The 19,533-nt window shown below is 36.5% G+C and overlaps 1 protein-coding gene and 1 long non-coding RNA gene across 5 annotated transcripts in view; one reads left to right on the forward strand and one right to left on the reverse strand.

The window, feature by feature from the left end:
* Positions 1-19,533, reverse strand: part of LOC148970474 (uncharacterized) — an 89,836-nt gene that overhangs the window by 12,788 nt on the left and 57,515 nt on the right. The window lies entirely within an intron of this gene.
* nkpd1 (NTPase, KAP family P-loop domain containing 1) lies at positions 1,165-12,173 on the forward strand. 4 transcript variants are annotated; one of them, XM_039674155.2, is made up of 6 exons: positions 1,165-1,757; positions 3,372-3,479; positions 8,113-8,187; positions 9,053-9,187; positions 9,295-11,111; positions 11,647-12,173. In XM_039674155.2, exons 3-6 carry the CDS (start codon positions 8,172-8,174, stop codon positions 11,893-11,895), a joined length of 2,217 nt encoding a protein of 738 aa, XP_039530089.2. In that variant the 5' UTR covers positions 1,165-1,757; positions 3,372-3,479; positions 8,113-8,171; the 3' UTR covers positions 11,896-12,173. The 4 variants fall into 4 exon arrangements, with proteins under 4 accessions (XP_039530089.2, XP_039530090.2, XP_088981219.1 ...); XM_039674156.2 differs by having other exon boundaries at positions 1,165-1,515; XM_089125093.1 differs by having other exon boundaries at positions 1,165-1,505.

A 19,533-nucleotide genomic window follows, 5' to 3' on the forward strand; every position in this document is an offset into this window, starting at 1 on the left:
GTCACCTACCAATCCTCTGTCAGGACGCCGACCAGCATCATAATGGACATCACTTGCACGTTCAGGCTCAAGGGAGCGTATTTCCATCAACACATTCAGTTCCCACTGCTCACAAGCTGCTTGAGACCGCATGGGCCGAACGCTAGTTGTCAACATGAACCCAGTGCAGCTCATTGAATTAATATTCAAAATTAGTCAGCCTAAGCGAAAATCTCATCATCGTGTCACGGGCATGATTATAAATTGCTCTCTGATTGACAGTTTGAGCTTTTAATTATGCAAATCAAATGTTACACACGGTTTTCAGTGAATTCAGCAGATGTTAAGCTATAGCATTTATTCACTTTGCGATGGGGACATTTGCTTAACCACGTCCTTCAAAAACACAGAACCAGGATTGATTAGGCTATTACATGGTCAGTATTCGGATGCCGCTATGGACAGTGTAGGGTGTACAGCACTATAATTCATTACTGTAATTTAATTACTTTTCGCTTGGAAAAGTAAAGTTAGGGATTAATCTTAATTTTCTGTAATTTAACACAGTTACTTCTGATGTAGGCTATTTGCATTAAATATTGTAACATTGTGTATAAAAACACTAGTTGTGGATTTAACACCAAAACTTAACATCTAAAGAATAAATTTATGTTAAAAAAAATCTAACATCTAAACTTATTATTTATTAACCTGTTATTTATTTAAATAAATTAGAAGAGCAGATTCAGGCTATATATCCTTGTTTAACAGAGAATAATCTGTATAGTAATCTAATTAGCTACACCACAGATGTAATTAGCTATTAATACATTTTTTTTACCCAGCACTGCTACTGGATTATAATTCTTGTAACACTTGTTCTATATTTCTTTAGACATTTTTTTTTTTTTTTTTTTTTTTTAGTCTTGGGAATTTCAGACTCTTTCATAGCAGATTTGAGAAAGTGTATGTGTTTTGGGGAACTTTAAATGTTACAAAAAGTGTGTAAACTTCCATTCAAATATAAATGAGCCTTAATCTGATTTCACAGTACATACAGATGAGGGCAGTATTGTGTAAAGAATATGTATTGCCCAAGAGAAAGTTCAGATTTCAAAGCAATGATACACTCTTCATCATGGAAGCATATGGGCAATATTCAATTTGAAATGTAAAATGCAAATTGACAATGTATTACAGAATTTAGTAGATAGGGCCTATGTTTATGTTCAAGCTAAAACTGTAGCAAAATGATCATTTAAATGTTATGTTTCTTAATTGCATTTACACTCACGTTAAGACACTTACGATTGCATTGTCATTAAATCTCCCGCAATGAATGTTGCAAAATTCCAATGTGCAATTTGAAAGCGCATTCTAAAGCGATCACGCCCCGGGCCCGTCCCGCCACCGCCCTGTCCTGTCAATCACTGCATCAAGGCGTGGCTCGGCAACAGGTAAACACGGATTTTAAGGTGTTGAAGGGGAACATGGCGACGGCAGAGCTGATAAGGGCTATACGAACGGTAACTGCAGGTGATAAAACAACTTTGTGGGGACGTCTGGGAGAATTGTCCGCCTAATCAGGCTCGACACCCGTTTGGTGTCAACATTGTGCTTGTACCTCAATGCTGGACTGTGTTAATGATGGCTTCGTTTTGTATACAATATTCTCATTGTCTGAGACATACTATGCTTATCTTTATACGTATTAGCCTACTGTTAACCATTTTCCTTACAAATGGACACTATTACTCTGAGAACACAGAATATGACGGGTAAGTTATGTTCAAACCGAAAAGTGTGACCGCTCTTTATTTCACCATAACTGAACAGGTTATGTTCATGTTTTTATGTTTTTCACTTTATGTTTCAATAAAGTGACTCATGTGATGAGTGTCACCATCTCCCCTTTATATGTTATAAAGCATTAAAGACATTGATCAGATATTGATGAGTAGGCTAGGGTCATGAAATTTGACGGGTCAAGGGTGAGTGTGGAGGAGGTGGCTGGTGACGTGTTCGTATAATTCAGTGTCGAAGATAAAAAAATAAAAAAAAAAAAAAAAAAAAAACAGAAAAGATATTTTTAGCGGCACAAACGAGACTATTTTGCGTGAATTTGGAGCACGTGGGGGGCCTGACCTCAGAATGACCAATAGGCCTACATTATTTTAATGTATATTATTTGAATATTGTCAGGCATCACATATTATTTTTATAACATGCAGCAGCACAAAATAAATGTTTACTGGCACAAATAAGCTAAATAATATATATATATATATATATATATATATGACGATGAGTAATTTGGGTGAATGTAGGGAAGGTCAGGGGCTGGTGACGTAATCACCTGTAATTATGTCTAATAAATATCTTAAAAACCGACGCAGCACATTCAAAACTTTAACAGACACAAAACAACACTAATGAACAAGACTATTATTTAGAGCATGTGGGGGACTGGGTGACCTCAATGGCCTATAAATATTATTTTAACATCTAAAAAAAGAAATAAAGCTACACACACACACACACACACACACACACACACACACACATATATATATATATATATATATATATATATATATATATTTGTTACTATTACTATACTACCATGAGTTACTATCTTGAGGCCAAAAGTTACTGTCTTGAGACCGAGATACTATCAAGGCCACGAGTTACTGTCTTGAGGCCACGAGATAGTTATAATTAATTTTTTGGACAAAGTGGGACTGGGGGGCCGGGCTACGTACTTACTACCTTGTGATCACGCCAAAGTGCATACAGATAAAGTCGTGATTTAAAACTTAACAGTCATTTCCTTTTACTGGCTAAATGACTAATATTCGTCTCTCTCTCTCTCTCTCTCTCTCTCTCTCTCTCTCTCTCTCTCTCTCTCTCTCTCTCTCTCTCTCTCTCTCTCTATCCTGTGGTATTGGGTATCCTGTGAAATATACTGTAGTAAATCTTAAATATTAATGGACAAATTGAATCTTATTTGTTCCAAATGATGGTGGAAGTGCTCGGGTTATTCTTAATTAAACAATAAATAAAAACAAATTAAGTTTCTGCCTACTCATTAGTTGTCCAAACATCCATCTTCCATACCGCCAAAGACTATAAAAGATACTGCTTGTGTAGACCCAAAGAGCGTATATTGTCAAGAAGTGTAAGCCAATAGAACGTTCCATTGCAATGCTTCATCCATTTTGGGGTGAAAGCGACTCGGCAAAGTCATATATAATACATAAGGAATAATTGACGACAGGCCGTTGAATTATTAGAAAAATAATGTGAGTATTTGCAGCACATGTATTGTCAAACTGATTAGGATGTTTTCTTAATTTTCTGGTGTTTTTTCTATTTCCATGTGTTTTCTTCAGTTGCAGTTTGTTGAGCTCCCCTGGACACCATACAATAGGACTACAAGCAACTGCCAGTAGCATGTGCTTTCTGTGCCTACGACTAAGGAAATAACTGTATATCAGCAGGTAAGCCTATTATATTCTATTCAAAAAGAGAAACCCAAAACTAGATATGCAAACCGTTATAAACCGTAATATCAATCATGCTTATCAATTTCATTTCAGGCAGCTCATGTTGTCATAAAAATATTTACGTGCTAGAATGACGTAATTTAAACGAATTTACGTGAAGATGACGTAAAATGAGAACACTTACACAACTTGGCTTCTTTGCTTACTTTCATCACTTGCGCTTTTATTCCTCCTGCACTGATTCATTCTCTAAACTGTCTAGCCATTAGCCAATCAGAGCCATCTCTCTCTTACCGACGGCCAATGCTGATTCAATATGCTGAATCAGACAAACTCCCATCACAGAAGTGAGTCTGACTAGAGCTGATGTGTGGAACACACCGCAAAAAAACTAACCCGACCGTCTGGTGCACAGCTTTTAAACAATACAATAAAATATAAAACAGTACTCAGCTAAAATGCAGCAATACAGCAAAACCAAGAATCTGTGCAAGTTGCCTCTGGAATACTAAAAAAATGAAGTTCAAGACAAGTTGGCATTTGCAAGCAGACACTGTCACATTAGTAGATACAAACTTTTGTTCATTTATTGAATATGCAATGCTAATGAGGTATAATTTTAAAGGAATATAACCTTGCGTTGCAGTGCTAGTGTCTATAAAAGTACTGTTTCTACAGCATATTCAGATGATACCCTCAGTAATGAATCTGGAAGTGGAATCCAGGGTCCATACATCACAGATCACACCAGGTGTACCAATATTACAATACATCCAGACAGCCTTCTCTTTTAAATGCATTCCCATTTATCCCACTTTGGCGTGCAACATCTGCAATGTTGAAAATGTAACACCGTAAAAGTGTGGAAACCAGGAAAAGAATCATTCAAGAAAAGAATAAAAACATTATTTAAGTCATAACGTCTCATTTCAAGCTGTAATTGAGAGTCACGAGGCAGAACGAGGCAGAATAAAGAGTCGTAAAGCCTTAATTTTGTAATATTGTGGCAATTACTGAGGAAAGCTATGATGGAAACAGCAATCTGATTGTCTTAGATGATGGATGGGCTTATTTCAGAGTGATCTAGATTGTGGTAAACCTATGATTAAAACCTAAAGCGTGTAAAGAGACTTATTTTTTTTAAACAAAAGTCCAATATGAGCAGCCCCCCTCTGGCATGACTTTCTTTGATGAATAATAATGTGCTCCTGGACTCGAGCTTCTTTTTTTTTTTTTCAGTCATTCATTCATTCATGCGATTCTTTATTTATTCGTTTTTATTTCTAAGAGCAATGAACAGCTCCAAACGCATTCACAGAAAACCGCTGCTCCTGAAATGCATACGAGGAAATACAATGACCCATTCATTCAGGGAACATCCTCCGTATCTTACGCAGCAGAAAACGGGCAGGATAGATTGTCTCTGCAATTGTAATTAATCCTAAGGGAAACATTTGGGAGGTGCTGTACTTCCAATTAGCACACTTAATTTAGCCTAGGGAATCTAATTTAGGAAATCTATTTACAGAGATGTACAGAATCCCACACTCTCTACAAAGGGAAATCCAGCACCTCCAATGAAAAGGTTTGACTTTGAAAGAGTCATGAAAGCACAGCCAACTGTTATTAGCTCCTGACAAAGTAGCAGTCATTCAAGCATTTTCAATATAAAGTTCATGCTGAATAGAGCTGCAGTGAATTAGCTTGAGGCATTTTTAAACACGGTCTCCCAATAAAAAGCAACCAGGGCTTTCAAAATGGTAATACCTCGAAATTTCGACATGAATTTGGTTTTAGAAATATTACAACCGAGGAGGTGGTATTGTGAATTTCGAATTACCTGTCATGTACTGTAAATACAACATACTGTATTATTGTTATTTATATTTAAAAAATGCCACAGAGCTGTCAGTCCTTGCATCTTTTTTTCTTTCTTTATATTGTGCTATTTGAGTCGGAATAGCATGTTTAGTTTGTGCTGAGCTTTTATTCACCCCTCTTCTGTTTGTATCCTCGACAACTATGACAGATGTGCCTTCAAGGAAAAATACATAAAAATGTTCCTTCATAGAAACACAGCCAAATTCTGCTGTTATATTCTACTCCGTTCTATTGCATCATGGTGCAGGAAATACAATACACAGAAGCAAATGAGATTTATAACAGAATAAAACTGAAATTGTTGAAATCATACAGTGATTAACATTTATCAAACTATAATGGTAATACAATTCCTAAACTCAAATTCTTAATATCTTTGTTTGGGAGAGCTCACAGATAGCATGTGGTAATCGTGCTGAAATCTGTGGCACTTGTGGCTTAGACTCTGTGCCGGCATGCATTATCAGAGCTGTAAGTGCAGCTCTCCACAAACAAAGAGATTAAGAATTTGAGTTTAGGAATTGCATTAGCATTACAGTTTGATGTATGTTAATCACTGTATGATTTCCTCGAAGAAACTTGGTGTTTGCTCTCAAAATGTTTGTGCTCCCCTGAGAAAGTTTCATGGGGGAATGCAATAGTTTTGCGAGCAAATTACTGACAGAATTAAAATTTTTGGGTGAACTATCCTTTTAAAGTCCACACTTTCATGACTTAAAGGGTTAGTTCACCCAAAAATGAAAATTAAGTAATTAATTACTCACCCCCATGCTGTACCAACCCCGTAAGACCTTCGTTCATCTTCGGGAACACAAATAAAGATATTTTTGATTGAATCTGAGAGCTCGATCAGTCCTACATAGACTGTCTAAAAGTCATTAAAGAAAAGGTTTAAATATTCCATGTGCCTACAGCGGCTCAATTATAAGTTTATCAAGCGACGAAACTACTTTTTGTGCGAAAAAAACATAAATAACGACTTAATTCGACTATTCTATTACTTCCTTATGGGCGCATGCGCGAGAACTGAGACGAGGACGTTCTTCTCCTTCGTCTACTTCTTGTTACCGGCTGCTCACCGCTTAGGAGTTTTACCGCCACCTACCGTATAAAATGATGATCCATATATAAGGCGCTCCGGATTATAAGGAACACTGTCGTTTTTTGAGAAGATTAAAGGCTTTTAAGTGCACCTTGTAGTGCGGAAAATACACAAATTGAAAAGTGTATGTACAGCGCGCATCTTCCTCTGCTTGTAAACAGAAAGTTTTGCGCTTCCAGCTATATCAGCACATCATCTTATACGGTAGGTGGCGGTAATACTCCTAAGCGGTGAGCAGCCGGTAACAAGTCGAAGGAGAACGTCCTCGTCTCAGTTCTCGCGCATGTGCCAATAAGGAAGTAATAGAATAGTCGAATTAAGTCGTTATTTATATTTTTTTCGCACAAAAAGTAGTCTCGTCGCTTGATAAACTTATAATTGAGCCGCTGTAGGCACATGGAATATTTAAACCTTTTCTTTAATGACTTTATGGGCCGTCAAGAGCCAGTCCCTTAGGCAGGCTATGTAGGACTGATCCAGCTCTCAGATTCAATCAAAAATATCTTTATTTGTGTTCCAAAGATGAACGAAGGTCTTACGGGGTTGGAACAGCATGGGGGTGAGTAATTAATGACTTAATTTTCATTTTTGGGTGAACTAACCCTTTAATGTCACTTTGACTGTTGGGTAGAAGTCTGCACCAGAGCTCCCACGTTTGTGTGCTTGGCAAAAGTGTACATTCAGGGCACATATATCGGCCATGAAATGCATCTGTAACCTAAAATGACAAATAGAACACCCATAGTCTTGTGGACTGTCCAGGGGTCCTATTATACACGCGGCGAATAATAAGAATAATATTCAATATAAAATTATAGAATTAAAATGCAGTAAAAATATTAATGCAGATGACAATTTTTCACGTAACATGTAGATCGAAGTTCAACAGAAAATAAATAGTGCCAGTTCTGCTGCTTTGCACAATAGTGTTTTTTTCTAAGTAAACTTACATGACTGTGTCACTAATAACTGTAGCAATAAACACATATATTTCAGTTATAAATTATATTGGAGTTATCAATGAAATACAGAGTCAGGTTTAAGATTTGGTCCAAAGTTCAACTACAACTATCCCAAAGTTTATTCCTTCTCAGTTAATGTTTACACACCAGCAAACACGCTCTTCCACTTTCTCTCTACTCTACTGCATATGGTGAAACAAAAGCCTTCTTCCTCTGTCTACATGAAATATCTCTGAAAATGTAGAATGACATTAGTCTACTAGCAATTTTGCTGTAAACAGTGCCTGGAGGATTGCTTGTTAATTCTGCTGGGTGAAGGTGAGACATTCTGTTCCTCATTATCATATTTTTCATAGTAAGAGATTCAAATAGCTTTGCATGATGGCTTCATTTCAAAAGTGCAACACAAACTGTTAAAGGGATATGTTTTATATACATTCCAATTTAATACGTTGCTGTCAGCATGTAGATTGGTAAGCTTTTGCCATATTATCTGGTATGCTTTTTTCCTTTCTGGGAAGACATTGCCTTGCTCAATTAAATGAAAGAAATGCATTGCTTCATAGTATATGTTTCAGAAATTCAGAAAAGAGATTAAGAAATTAGTGTTCATGCACATCAACATTTATGCGTTTGTATTTTTTTACAATGTAATTGTTCTCTATTTTGGTTTCATTTCCAGAAACACTGGTGAACAAAACTAGATTTGGGGTTTTCTAAAGACGTAAAAACACAGGACAGATGGCAATCGAAAAGGGTACGTAATACATAATCCAAAAGGAATTGTAACCTCAATATTCAAGTACACTTGAGAATTCTTGAGTTCAAGAACTCAAGAAACTAGACAAACAAAAAAAGTTGTTGAATAAAGATAGAAAAATCAATAGTTACAGCAATATGCTAGTAATACTTCACATTCAGCTGTATAACTCCACCTTTTATTAACATTTAATCCATTATTCTCTCTTTGTTTGAATGAAACAGGGACTTTGCCCTTTCAGATAAAAACATAAAAAATTGTCTTCTGCACATTTATCGCATTGTATGTATAAATTGCACTTATCTACATTTATGTGACCTGCTTCACCCATGTGTGTCAACATTATGCTGCTCATGATTGAAAACAAATTGATGAATTGGTAGACCTCACCCTGAAATCAAATAGCCAAAAAATAGGTTATGTGTAAATTATTCCTTGTAGTGTAGTAAAGGCATAAATCATTGTGGTTTAGTAGAGATAACACATTAAGGGCCCTATCTTGCACCCGGCGCAAATGACTTTGTACACTGACGCATGTATCATTCCTATTTTGCACCCACGCAAAGTGGGCTTTTCCCTCCACAGACGCACGTCGGTAAACTAGGAAATGAACTTGCGCTCATTAATAGCTTCATTAGCGCAAATGAACTTGCACTAATGAAGCTATTTCAGACCAAAACCTTTTAAACTTGCGTCGGGTGGAAGAGTCTTTTATCCCGCCAGTAAAATAGCAACAGCGCCAAAGACCCGCCCACAAAGTTACTAGCGCTTTGCGCTTGAGATTTCAGATCGTTAAAATAGGGCCCGATATGTGTTATGAAACCTCAAATTTAGAGTTGAAAATGCTTTGTTTCTTTTCTAGTGATGGATATTCCCTCTGATAATGTGTATGCGTATGCATTATCAAAAACCCTCACAAAGGTTTCTTCTCCCGTGACGGTGGGTCTGTATTCAGAATGTCACAACAGGATCAACATGGTTCTTAAGAACATCGAGGGTAAGTGTGTACACTTTTTTCAAACAACTTAAAATATTTGATCCTACAAATCCTCCCAGATGTCTTGGAGATTTTAATGTGTTTGCTTCCTTATTGCCCATTTGCAGTGCATATGGATCAAGAGGCTAAAAGAAGAGAAAAGAACACTAAGGAACCAAAGCCTCGCTCAATTACACCGTCCGTTTCTGATCTGCTTTCTCTGATCTTGCGGCTCCTCTTTTATCGGCCCGTGTGGACGGAGCAGAACCAGAACATGAAGAACATTCGTTATCTGTTCGTGAGGTTCAGCGCGTGGCATTTTGCAGGCAGTGACCTGCTCTGGGCTGGACTGGTGATGCAGTTGTGCAAGGCTCTTCAAAACAGCTTTGGTAAGCTCCAGCTGGGACTTTTCCGGATCGCCCAACACGACCCAGAGAAAGATGCAAGAAAGAAGAAGATTGAGGATATTCCAAAGAACTGGAGGTCCAAAAAGTTGGCCTGCATCCCCTTTTGGGTACTAATACTCATGGGATTCATTGGTTCACTCCTTATTCTGGTTCCTCTCATTATATATGGATTTCCAGATCTGAAGGACTACAATGAAGGAGAAGAAGTTGAGTCGACAAGTGGGTCTGGTGTACTGGAAGGTTTTGCCATCGCTGTACTTGGTGTTCCTGCAGTTGGAGCTCTACGATTCATATTTTTGTTGTTGAAGAATCTCATCTTCAACCAAGACCTTAAAATTAGACAAGGGCTGGACAACAAGAAGGTAAGTCAGCAGCTGGGACTAATGCATGAAGTTCGTAAGGAGATGAGACTGCTGTGCTGCTTCATTTACTTCATGGAGGTCTTCGAAAGGAGGAGGATCAGGGTGGTGTTGGAGATCACCAACTTGGATCGTTGCACACCGAAGAAAATTGTCGGTGTTTTGGATGCCATCAACATTCTCCTATCTGATGAAGAGAGTCCCTTCATTTCTGTGCTTGCTGTTGATCCAGAAGTCCTGGTGAGGCAGGTCGAACAGGCAGAAAATTGTGTAGACAAAAGAGACTCTGCATATGACTTTCTAGATCGTATAATCACACTGCCCTTCACCGTACCTCCACTATCTGACGCATCAAAGTCCAGCGTCTTTGAAAACATTGTCCGTGGTCAGTCTGAGATCTCTGAAGACATTCCTCTTGAGGGGAGTGCTGCATCTACTTCAAGTCCTTTGACATCGTTCACTGTAGAAGATGAGTATCGTGTAAAGTGCAGTGAGACTGAAGAACAAGTCACCCCTTTGATTGCAAACAAGGAAAACTCTAAAACCTTTGCTGCAACAGAACTTAATCTAAATGAAGTGGATAGCTTAATCGAGTCTGCGTTTTCTTGCATCTTCTCAAGACAAAAAAGCAAACTTCAATCATATATATCTGGAAACACCATGTCCATGAGACGAGTGATTAACTCAATTCAAGTAACCATTTTGATTATGGAGACCCAAAAATTGGAGCCTCTACCTCCAGAGAAGATAGCAGCTTGGGTGGTTTTGGTGGACCGCTGGCCTTGCAGATTAAGTTGGATTATTCAATGTGTTGAAGATGACCAACAGAGTAAAGAGATAAATGGATCATTCTGTGCTGCTGATAAGACCAAGACGATATGGGACGTGTTCAATTACAATAGTCTGGAACTCTGCATCATTGGAAATGAGGTGGAGAACTTTCTAGAAAGAGATGGAGACCCTGAGCTGTTTGAGGTTTTCCTTAGGAAAGACTTCCAGTTCACTGTAGGGGAGTTGGAAATGTTTCAGCTTTACACAGTGAACTTAAATTACTCGATCAAGAACGAGCTGGCCAGGGTTCGTGGAAGCCGCAGACTGAAGATAGCGGGGAGAAATGCTTTCCAGTCCCTCTCATCACAAACTGTAGTGAACATGAAAACTGATGATATTTGTCAAGAGGTTTGTATGAAAAAAGTCAAAGCAGCAGTTAGTTTCAACATAACACTCTTTACATATATGTATATATATATATATATATATATATATATATATATATACACTGTATATCACTACCTTGAAATTGTAAGGTTGTATGAGTATTCAGAGCGGTTTTGAGATATTGAGCTTCAAATAGAGCTTCAGATAGAACCTTGCACAACTTTAAAAAAATAAGTTGACACAGAATAAAATAAGAATATGAAGAAAAAAAAATGTCAGATAGAACCTGATAATTCCAAGGTGACTATATACAGCATATATATACAAAAGCAAAAGTTTGGGGTTGGTGATTTTATTTTTAAATATTTGTTTAATGAAAGTCTCTTCTACTCACCAAGACATTTATTTTATAGAAAGAAAAAAAAAGATTAATTGCTTTAAAAGAAAATTTTACTGAACCCTAACATATGTACTGTATGTATGCTGATATATTTTACTGTTTTTCAAATGATATGTTTTTTTTATATATAAATATGTGGATTTGTTTCTTTTTTAGCTGTCAAAACTAAGCCTCCCAGAGAAATACCTTGAAACAGTAAGGAAAAATTTCATAGATGGCAGAACGATCCTCTTCAGTGACACCAAAGACCTCAGGCAAGTCCTGCAAATGACTCTGGGAGAATGGACGACTTTTAAAATTCATTTCCTAGGGGTCATGCCTCCCAGTCGGCCAGCTCAGGCAAAAAGTCTTCGAGATGCCATATACCCTGGAGTGGTCATATGCTCATCTGACCATAACAGTTAAGCAGTTTAACTGACCTTGAGGTTTGCATCTTTGCATTTTTCCTCCTGAGCATGCATTCAGTGGACTAAGACTGTTTCAGTAAACAATACTGTATCAATACAAAAATATAATTCCTTACGGTGAGACAAAAATAAGACTGTAAACGTACACCGCCAACTAGACTTAAAAATAGAGCTTTGTTATGCAGAGCTCCAAACAGATCAAATGTGTAAGATGCATGATTGATAATGGGAATAAGAGGTTTTATTTTGCTAAGCTATTAAAATTATGCAATGATTCTCAATGAAACTTTTCCTGAATGTAATTTCAGTATGAATTAAAAAACGATTTTTTTTTTAAAGTGTGCAGCATAAAGGTTAATACAACATGTACCCAAGTCCACACACACACACACACACACATATATAAACCTTAGCTTTACTTTAATTAATGTATTATTTCTATCCATTGACTGACATTACAATCCTTACAAGACCATACAACAATTTTCTCCAAAAACATGAAAAACCGTCTGCACTTATTAACCACACATCCATATCTTAGACACACCAGGTCCAATGTAGGGGTCGACCGATTATCGGCGCCAATATTAAGCATTTTTATGGTTATCGGTATCGACCATTTTCAAAACCGATTTGCCGATAAAATAATTTTATTTTGAAGTGCGCTATATTTGGCTCTAACGCGGTTAGAATCGGTTCAAAATATCGGTTATCGGTCTATTTGATCTGTAATAATCGGCATCGGCCCTGAAAATCCCATATCGGTCCAATGATAACACCATTAATCAGGTTAATACTGTCTGGCCATCGATATGATCTGTGAAGGAAAGGTGTTGAACTTCATAAAGTAAAAAGTTTGTGTTTCTGCGCAAAAAAAAACGAATTGCAAAACTAAAAACTGTTGAAAACAGGAGAGAAGACATTTGGCTCATAAAAGAGCTTAAAATAGAACAGAATGGCATATTTTAACAAATATCTCAGGGTTCATTGTACAAGGTTCATGTCTCTACACGCATAAAATGTTTATGGTCGTAAAGGTTCAGCAAACACAGAGCTACAACATATAACCCAAGTGCAATAAAGCCACAAGATATAAAACATCTGCAAATATAAAAATTGTGCAACAGTCAAACAACCTCATATTCCGTGAATCTAATCTAAAGAATTACTAATGAATGTCATGTTGAACGTCAACCATTTCTCATGAAATTCCCATGGGTAGATCCCGAGTTTCCGGTTTCATTATATCACTCTTGAGTTTTTCCATTCAAAAACTTTGGCATTGTTCGGAATCCGTACTTTGACACTTTAGTTTTACTTTCTATAAAACTTTAATACAGGACTGAATGACAGTGTGCAGATGTTTTTTTAATCGCACAGCCTGTCACCGAGTTTTACTTTATGCTCTGTGGGAATGGGGCTTCTGAGAAAGCAGAGAAAATATATATATCTCCCATGCAGCTCAGCGGAGACCTCCCACGGATCTATGGCGGTACATAACGCCAATGCAAAAGTTGTTCATCTGCGCAAGCAACATGAAAGAACATCCTAAATAGAACATGGCTTTTATGCTAGTGTTTGTATACAGGCTACATATTTTTGAAATCAAATTAATTATCTGTTGATTCATTGGATTCATCAATTAATTATAGTATTCAAGCTGTTAAAGAGCATAACTAATACTTTGTTGTGTAAATGAATCACACTAATGTGCAGGCCTAGAAACATACTAAAATTGCTTGGAAATTACACTTAATTGCATCAAACAAGACATCGACATTGATTCTGAAAATGCCGTATTGAATCGTATCTTTAAGTACAGTCAAGACAAAGCAATCGACAAAGAGAGGTCGGTCGGCGTGTGCCGGACTGAAATATGACTCTGAAATTGCAAACATCAAAGTGGGGGTTCATATGAAATCAATATCATGCAGACATATTAAGGGAATTTAATGGGCCAGGAAGGAGGGGGATATTCTTACCCCTCTCACTCTGAATCAATGCAGGAAAGCGTCCTTAGTGTAAGCAGCGATGTGATTTTAAAATAAAATTCTATCGATGGATCCTTTACATGGAAAATGAAAACAAGGACTGCTGAGAGTGCATATGATAACGTTCAGATGAACACAAAGAAGAGCCATAAAATACAATACTGCATCATGCAGCGTTTTCCTATTCAGGCTGTTGTCCTGCTCTGCAGGGCCCGTTAAACAGCATTTGCATCAGAAACACGGAGCTGAGTGGTAATGTCTGTAACCAACTATGACATCAACAATATTTGATATCAGGACGGATGAGTTGTGCATTGTGTATGGTGCCTGTGCCGGCAGGACAAACGGCAAACCACGGCATTGATTACAAGTTTGATACATAAAGATGGATAGTGAAACACCATCTCACGCCACGAGTGTAATGAGTTACAGTCGTGCACATGGAATAACAGACTAATAATAAAAACGCTTGTTTTGATTTCATTCTTCAATCTTAAAGGAGTAATTCACTTTTGAAAAAAAAAAATTGCTGATAATTTTCTCACCCCCAAGTCATCCATGATATCCATGTCTTTCTTTCTTCAGTCGAAAAGAAATTAAGGTTTTTGATGAAAACATTCCAGGATTTTCTCCATATAATGCATTTTACTGGGAACCAAACGGTTCAAGGTCCAAAAGTCACTTTCAGTGCAAACTGTTCAAAGGGCTTTAAACGATTCCAGACGATGAATAAGGGTCTTATCAAGCGAAACAATCACTCATTTAAAAAAAAAAAAAAAGTTTTAAGTTTTATAAGCTCAAATGCTCGCCTTGCTCTGTTCTGTGACGCACGTTTGTGACTCCTGTTCGAACACTCGTTCATCAAAATGGACGAATCTTTTTCTGAGTCATTTGGTTCATTCAACGAACGAAACGACAAACGAATTGACTCGGAAAAAGATTTTTCCATTTTGATGAACGTGCGTCACAGAACGGAGCAAGGCGAGCATTTGAGCTTATAAAACTTAAACTTTGTCATTTATTTATTAAATGAGCGATCGTTTTGCTTGATAAGATCCTTATTCATCGTCTGGAATCGTTTAAAGCCCTTTGAACAGTTTGCAGTTTGCACTGAAAGTGACTTTTGAACCTTGAACCGTTTGGTTCCCAGTAAAGTCCATTATATGGAGAAAATCCTGGAATGTTTCCATCAAAAACCTGAATTTCTTTTCGACTAAAGAAAGAAAGACATGGACATCTTGGATGACATGGGGGTGAGTAAATTATCAGCAAACGTTTTTTGAAAAGTGAACTACTCCTTTAATGGCCTCTCACACGGCATGGGCCCCCATTTACGTTTGCTTTTAGAGCTATAAAGAGTGTTTTACATGGGCTTCCCCCACGTCAGGCAATTTAATAGGGATTCTCTCCCCTTTCCGAGCTTGATTCTTTGTGGACCACTCGGTGAAAACCCCATAAATAAGGGAAATTGCTTTTGAAGGTGGACTATGGCTGTATACAGAAAGGCTAGACAAGCCGAGCCTCGCAAAGACTCTGATTATATCATGTCTCCCGCCGTGAAGGCTGTAGGCTAAGGGTAAAACTAATGAGGAAGTATTTCCTTGGCATTTGCAATTTCTCTCCGAAGGCCAAGGTCGACAAACGCGGCGGCTCTGCTAACAGAGACATCGCTCTCAGAGCAAACCAAGCTAAACCGGGAGTTGAACATTAAACTCTATGAACAGACCAACTGGGGGAGAAACAGAAGGAGAGGAAGCCATTCAACATAATCATAGCTGTAGCTCAAATGAGGTTTTTAAAGTGAAATGGATTTCCCAATGCAAAAAAAAAAAATCCCAACACGGAACATACCGTGGCGGATTGGCCGTGGATGAACGTCTTAATTTGTGCTAGTGTGAAATTATAGATCACACTTCTCTCTGGCTGAAATGTAATTAAACATTCACAGCTGTATTGACTCTACTGATGGATATTCGCAGTTAATAAGCCACTTGTGGCTGGCACAAATTCAATATGGGTTATGTCTCTATTCTGGAAGAGATGGTGAAAGGATCGTCTGTCATATAAACAGAAATATCTGTAAACAACCGTTTCCATGTTCACAAGCCTGATCGATCTGTACAGCACATCTAAAGAACATATTCAAGGAATACAAGAAAAATACATCATTATTTACCCTCATGGTGTTCCTAAGGCATTTGGTGTTCATTTTCCCAGAAATTTGATGTAGAAGTCTTCAAAACAAGATAGTTACCATAAAAGAGCCAAAAATAAATAAAAACACCTTAAAGCACCATGAAATGTATTTAATGGTGATTTTATATTTGGTCCTTATTGAAGTTTCACGGACATTGTCACTATAATCTGAGTATACAAATTAATGTTAAAAAATAAAATAAAAGCACATACATACCCTTCAAAAGTCATTCGGGCAGTGAAAAATTATCTATAATAATCCAGCAATGATGGACTCAAATTATTCAATTAAATAAGAGGCAGTTTTATTCATCAAAGAATCCTAATTTTTTTTAATATTTTTTTTTATAAATAAGCATCACAGTTGTTTTCATCTTTGATAATAACATGTTTCTTGGGCACCAAATCAGCATATTTGAATGATTTCAAAAGCATCATGTGTGTCACGGTCTCTGGGAATACAAGAATCATAGCTTTAATGAAGCCAAACAGTTGTTTCAGTAGCTAAATCATAAAAAACCTTCTAAATATTAAAAAAAAAAAAAGTGTGGAGTACTCATCACAAACCAATAAATATGCACCCGCTGTCTTTTAATGAAGTTAAAATATTTCACACTTTTTAATTAAACGCCAAACTTGTTGACAGGGCACACTCAAAAAATAAACCTGTGACACAGTGCGTAAATTTAGATATGACATTCAGTCAGGGTTTGCTCTTTGAGCTTTTGAAGAATCAGCACCCAAGCAAATAAGCCAATCAGATATGTCTGACAGATGAGAGGTATTGGGAGCAGTTTGTAATTGGAGTGTTGATTGACATGTGGAGGATAAGTCTCAAAATAACGATGCTAATGGTGCTCTCTTCCTCTTGTGTGTTAGTTGACACCATCTGCAGCCACACACACTGTGAGTGATAGGAGCACAATCATCTGTTTAGAGATGATAGACTAAAACAATGCTTGTTTGCTTGCAGCTCGCATCAATGAGAGGAGACAATGGGTTCTTGATTGGCACATTGTGTATGATGATGAAATTAATGTCAGTGCGTGCATGAGCAGGTGGATATTAAGCATAAACGATGGGTGTGGGAGTGTGTTTGTCTGTTTACCTGCACACTGAGACCGTCTCTTACACGAGAGATCCACAATGCCGTTACACAGAACTGTTTAGCGTCTCATTGTAGAAATTTGAATCAGAATCACTTCGTTCGATGCTTCATGGGTGCAACAGAATTTGCCCTGCTTGTTAAAACTGAAAAACAATAGTGCAGATCACAATGAAAACAGCCTAAATGTACACTCCTTGCGACGGCTTTTTTATATAATTGATTATTTAACAGTCTGGAAATACAAGCATGACAGAGTTAAGGAAACTACACCAAACAACAGGAAAAATATAATATAATATAATATAATATAATATAATATAATATAATATTACAAAAACAACTTTTCAAAAACTAGAAATACTTTTATTTATTATAGATATGGAGAAGGAAAACATTTATAGCCTAATATAATAAATATGGCATAATAATTATTAAATAATAAAATCTTTAAAATATAACAAAACATTTTCTTATTGTATTTTAAAAACTAAAACCTAGAAAACATCTTTACAAAAACAAGAATTATTTTAAATTTAAAGGTGTAGTGGGTAGAAAACAAAATATGTATCTAAATATATAATAGAATAATAATATAAAATAATTCTAGAGAATTTTAATTTTTTAAATATTATATATATATATATTTTTTCTTAAAATATTATATATATAAAGTTAAAAATTGCTTAACTTATTTTGATGAGTTAAAGCAATGTAAAAAACATGTTGTCATAATAACAATATATTGTCCTTATATTTAAAAAAACTAAAAATCAAATAAATAACTACAAATAAAATAGAATATTTTAAATAAATTTGTAAATGAAGGAAGAAAGCAAATTGTAAATAAATATACTTATTAATATTTCACAACGCATTTAGTACAAAAAGTGGGAATATTGTAATGGTTGCTGCTCCTCTGGATTTAACACATTTTCTGACTAAAGTTGAAGTGAAGTTGAACCTTCTTTGGACACTGCTTAACTTTTGTTTCATTATTTATAAATTCAGAGTAAATTATTGATCTTTTTTTCTTCTGTTCTGCACAATTAAACTGTTCCACAGCAGATATGCACATCACACACATTGACCCAAATTAGCAAGAATGACCTCATCAAAGTCACTGCCGTCATTAGCTGCAGGTTATGGTTTTATTATCTCACATAACGACCCTGTTATCCTATCAAACTTGAATTTACTCTGTTCTCATCTTGGCCGTACTTCAGAAAGCAAGAGTTGTCGCTCACTTAAGTCAAGGGGAACACTTTCAGCAGGACACAGACCACAAAATGAAAGCTTTAAAACGTGAATCAATGCTAAAATGTGTGATTATATGTGTTTGCAATGTTACTCCCAAAAGCTCCATCTCAATCTACAACTGAACAGTGGAATAACTTAATATAGGGATAATATACCCAATAAATCCAGCATTTATTTTTACCATAAAGGATTTTGAACATTAAACTAGTTTAGTTTTAATGTAGTTCCTTTATTGTCCACAAGGGGAAATGTGTCTTTGGCTTCACGATACATCACACAAAAAGACAACAACACAAAATAACAATATATGTATTTAAAAACAATATAAAATCCCAATGTGTAGATTTAGAAATATGCATCCACATCCACACCTACTCATATCCATGTCTCAACATTAAAAAGTCTAATGGCAGTTGGCACAATGACATCTACACATTTTTACTCGCCCACACGTCACCTTACGTTAATAACTGGAATTGAGAATGTAAGAGATGAATCCTCTAATAACCAATGCTTTTTGTTTAACTTTTGATATATATCATTCAGTGGTCTTTATATTGAATAGATTAACCAGACAAGTTTTGCTTTAAAGAGACCGTTCATCCAAAAATGAAACATGACCGAATTTTCATTTTTGGGTGAACTATCCCTTTAATAGTCCGTCCACCATATGACATAGTCATATTAAATATCAACAAGATTCATATAGACCATTTCTTAAATGAGCTTTCTCATGCCAGTGTTTTAGCCTTGAAGATTTCTGAATTTCAGAATTGTCTTTTTAAAAACAAAACCTCGTTTTCAAACGCCCCCTTAATTTGAAATGCTATCAGTCAAGTACATGTTCAGATATTGGTTGAGCTCTCAATTAATGAATAAGAAAAAGTGCCACTACCCAATAAACAATCCAATATCATTTCATGTGTGCTGTAAAAAGGCTGTCTTGTCTTCAAGACAGTATTTGGAGATGGCAACAAAGCAGGTCTGGATGCAATGTTTATGTCACATCCTGTCATCTAGCATACCTTCATCTGGCTGATTTTTGAAGGGAGCACAGGTGTATCTTTCACTGCTTGTTATATTC

The sequence above is a fragment of the Pimephales promelas genome, chromosome 21 (genome assembly GCF_988280905.1).
Source record: "Pimephales promelas chromosome 21, fPimPro1.hap1.1, whole genome shotgun sequence".
Classification (NCBI taxonomy): Eukaryota; Metazoa; Chordata; class Actinopteri; order Cypriniformes; family Leuciscidae; genus Pimephales; species Pimephales promelas.